Source organism: Monopterus albus, unplaced genomic scaffold, assembly GCF_001952655.1.
Source record: "Monopterus albus unplaced genomic scaffold, M_albus_1.0 scaffold90.1, whole genome shotgun sequence".
Taxonomy (NCBI): Eukaryota; Metazoa; Chordata; class Actinopteri; order Synbranchiformes; family Synbranchidae; genus Monopterus; species Monopterus albus.
In genome coordinates, this window is record NW_018127970.1 from 244,028 (window position 1) to 248,362 (window position 4,335).

At 41.1% G+C, this 4,335-nt stretch overlaps 1 protein-coding gene across 1 annotated transcript in view; it reads left to right on the forward strand.

The window, feature by feature from the left end:
- The window catches only part of stx11a (syntaxin 11a), a 3,596-nt gene extending 1,210 nt beyond the window's left edge, over nt 1–2,386 (forward strand). The window contains exon 3 of the mRNA XM_020607978.1: nt 841–2,386. Coding sequence (XP_020463634.1) covers nt 846–1,733 — 888 coding nt within the window. The 5' untranslated portion in view covers nt 841–845 and the 3' untranslated portion in view covers nt 1,734–2,386. The remainder of the gene's footprint in view (nt 1–840) is intronic.
- Nucleotides 2,387–4,335: the final 1,949 nt, after the last annotated feature.

A 4,335-nucleotide genomic window follows, 5' to 3' on the forward strand; every position in this document is an offset into this window, starting at 1 on the left:
AAATAAGTGTATTAAGTCGACGCCCTGTGTTTTATTTCTATCGTCGATGACACAGCTGAGGAAGTAACCCATCATTTAGCTCCTGAGGAGTTTTATCTAATAATAAAACTAATAATAGCAATATTCTAAAAGAGGAAGTTTGTCGAGAAGGGCTAGTTTCACTAAAGTCTAAACAGAGGTTGTTAAGTTATACTGTACATACAGAAAAGACTATTTCTGTACAATAATAATCCATATGAACTGCAATATAAAAACAAAGATATGATTCATGCTTGTTCTGTTTTGATACCGCTTATTCATGAGATTTAAAAGTCCCAAGTGTACAGAATATCTTGCTGAAATGAACAGATTTTCTTATTATATTTCAAATATCTGTAGTTTTAGATTAAACAACACCTTTTAACCAGTAGAAATGGACTTTTCAAGTTAAATAAGATAAGACCAGTGGAGTAAGATCTTTGACTTAAGAAAAAGTACCAGTACAATACTAGTAAAATGCTCAATTACAAGTAATGGTCCTGCATTTATAATGTATAAAAGTAGTAGCAGCAAAATGTACTTGAAATAGAGAAAGTACTCATTCTGCATAACAAATGGAGCCTGTGGCTGATTATTATGAAGTATAATATTATTCTATATTATTAAATTGTTATTACTAATACACCAGAGTGGAGTCAATGCTTTACAGTTGTAGCTGGTTGAGGTGAAGCTAGTTTGAAGTACTTTACAGTTAGGTCCAGTGGTTTCTAACCTCAGGGTGGCCTGGTAACAAACACATTTCCCAAAATATCAAACTATTCCTGTAAAGAGGTCAGTTAAAAACAGTGACTCCTCTTACAGGTGAGATGAGGGACCGACTGTTGGAGCTGCAGACCTTCACCTCCAGGCCAGCAGAGGACAACCGCACGTATGAGGGTAACCATGACCAAACCACTGAGGATGAAGAACATCTGGTGCAACAGGCTGTTGTGTTTGAGGGAGAACACGTGATGGATGGTATCTACAAGGAGGCCCAGACGATGAGGAAGGAGATGCTGCTGCTTAAAATGGACGTGAAGCGTCTTGGGAAGCAGAACACCAGGTTCCTCACGTCTGTCAGGAGAATCAGCAGCATCAAACGGGACTCCAGTGCTGTGGGACGGGACATTAAGGCCCGAGGGGAGGCCATTTATGCACGCCTGGAGAAGCTGGGGAAGCTGAGCAAAGAGCTGGAGGAGGAGCACGGGCTTACCTCAGCTGTAGCTCGCATGGCACGTTCACAGTACGCGTGTCTGACCAACGCCTTCCACGATGCTATGTCTGAGTACAATGAGGCCGAGATGGTCCAGAAAGAGAACTGCAAGACCCGCATCCAGAGGCAAGCGGAGATCGTGGGCAAGGAGGTGAGCAGGGAGCAGATAGACGAGATGATCGAGACGGGCAAGTGGAACGTGTTCTCAGATAATCTAGTACTGGAAGGGAAGACCGCCAGATCTGCACTCAGTGAGATCGAGAACCGGCACAAAGAACTTCTGGAGCTCGAAGGCCGCATCAGGGACATTCATGAGCTTTTCTTCCAGATGGCCACGCTGGTGGAGGAGCAGGGCTCAATGCTGAATAACATAGAAGCAAATGTATGTGCTACTGAAGACTATGTTGTAAAGGCTACAGCTGAGATCAAGAAGGCTGTGAAATACAACAAAAACAATCCATGCAAAAAACTCTTCTGTTGTTGCTTCCCTTGCTGCAAATGAGAGCGCCAGTGTTATTTTGTATGTATCTATGTCATGAGAATGTCAAGATTAGAATCAAATCAGCTTCCTATGCAAAGATGACTGTAATATCTTGCTTCGGTTTGTTGAGCACCAGCTCCACTTTAAAGCAGCAGCAGTGCCCAAAGTTGACACTCTAGTGTTATTTTCTTCACTGAACTTGTCTGAGAAAATTTTGAACAACACGTTTACATGCAAATGTACACAGTGAAATATGGGTGTTTACATTTCCTCATTGTTGCTGAGAACAGCTGTTGCATTTTAGCTATTATTTAATGCATAACTCAGCTTCTTTACCTTTCAGCTTTGTAAGCTCTGTAGTGATATGTGGGATATTTAAGAAATGAACATAAATCGATGTGTCTCTAAATAAATGCCTAAGAGTGGCTAGTTTTGAAAGCCTGAATGCAAATCCAAGCTTGGAAGGGGAACTTAAAGTAGGTGTATTTCTTATTACAGCCGTTGCTTAACACTTCTTTAGAAACACAGCCCGTGATTGTGGTTAGCTGGGGAGAAGATAGATTTGTGTGGATTGTGTAACTGTACGTTGGCCACCCTAATGTTTAGTTATCACTGGCTGTAGGCCAGAGCTTCATGTTTCTCGAGACCTGTTTTTCTTATTTCACACAAAAGATCATCCAGACTGACGTTTGTGTTCATTCAGGCACTGTGACAACAATAGGAATGATGGTGCACCAAACGGGTCAGAGAATTTTCTGTTTGCACAGCAGGCCTAGCTCATTGTCCTGTCAGCGTATTGATAGTAAAAAGTAAAACACCTGTGTTTTCCAGTGCGTAGCAGTCCATCAGCCTCTGGGGGAGTCCCAGGCATCATCTGGTGAACTGAACCTAAGAGCTTCTGTGACTGAGAGCATCACACAGTACGAGAGAGAGACGACAGTGGGTGTTTTCAGAATAACTGCCTCTGTCCTGTGTTGAAATGGGTTTTAGGCCTGTAATGATTGCATTTCCTCAGCAGTGCTGTGCGGTTTGTGGAGGGACATTTACTGGCAGCACAGCTGGCTCTGTTTGCAGGGTGGTATCATGGCTTTACACAGGGAGACTCAGCTGTGGTCCTGATGTTGTGTTAGTTTTGTCTTTACATGATGAAGGTGATCGTGATTGTTTTCAAGGTTGGCCGCAAATCCAACTGAAAATAGTCCTTGTGAATTTGAGCCTTGAATATTTATGACAAAGCAAAACAGAAAGGCCGATAAGAGGACAACCACCAATGAAACCTCAAATAATGATGCAAACTTCAATGTGCTGCCAGTTTGCCCCAACAGCTTTTACAGATTTGATTTGGAAATGTTATTTACACGACTGGCCTTTCCCAGAGAAAAGATTTTTAGGCTCATTTGTGACTCTAAATGTTGTAATTACTAATTATAGCTGTGTGAGCTTAATTAAGCAACACACATTGTACACAGTTCACAAAGCTATACAGGTTCAGGAAACCACAAAGGGGAAATGCCTCAGCTGATGGTTTCTTTGTAGGCAGTGTACTTCACTGCACTATCTCGTTGTTAAATCGAGAATTGAGAACACAATCTGGCCCCACTATTAACAAAACGACAGCCGAACCACAAATGTTTGATTAACATGGTTGGAAAAATGCCAGTCGGACTCTGACAGATATTTTAACACAAGACCTAATGCAAGGTAACAGGAGGATGTGGTTACTGTTTCTCATGGTTTGTCAATCGTTTGTCTACTTCTGCACTGATGCTCAACACAAGCAAGGGCCTGTAATTTAAATTTATACACTTAAATGTTTGGTTTATTTACTTTTATGTTACTGTACATTACCTGTAGTTTATTATGTGATAAAAAGTCAGATTTGGCTTTTATCCTATTTACCTAGGACTGTATACACCCAACATAAATCACGTATGATTCATCAACACAGAAGAAACGCAGTAACATAACATCTTGTTTCGACAACTCTTCAGCGGGGAGGTGGACCTCTGCTGCCACCTAGCGGTAGGAGGTGGGAATATTTTGCCATTAAACTGACCCTTTATCAGAACATACATTGTTTATATTGGACCTTTTTAATTTCAGGGGGGAAACTAGGTTATAGCTTCCAAAACCTTACTGGCCTGGAAAAACATGCAACATTTGGAGCCTTGTCCTTAATAGGGCGACTATTTTCATTTGTGGTAATGCATCTAGAGTTGTGTCAAGTACTTTTGCTGGATTTTTTGACACTGACATCAACAGGACAAAATGAATTTTGTGCCTATACCTGGTCTTTTGCTGTATTGGCCATTTGCTTGATAAGTAAAACTGAAATACTGCCTTTTTCAGTCCAGTGCACCTTTAGACACTTTTAAGTCCAGTGCAATTTGGTATCACCCACCTGGTCTAAACACAAAACAGGACGTGCATGAGGCTTAACCAGGAAGCTCTCTTTTAACACCTTGTCAGAGGTGTCAAAGACAGTGGTCTTACGATGTGTTCAAACAAAACACCAGAGAGCAGGTGATTTGTATTGTTCAGGAACAATGTATGATATAAGGTAAAAAAAAAAATTCAAAACCTCTTTATTAAAATGCTTCAAAGTCAAACATGAAGCTGTTTT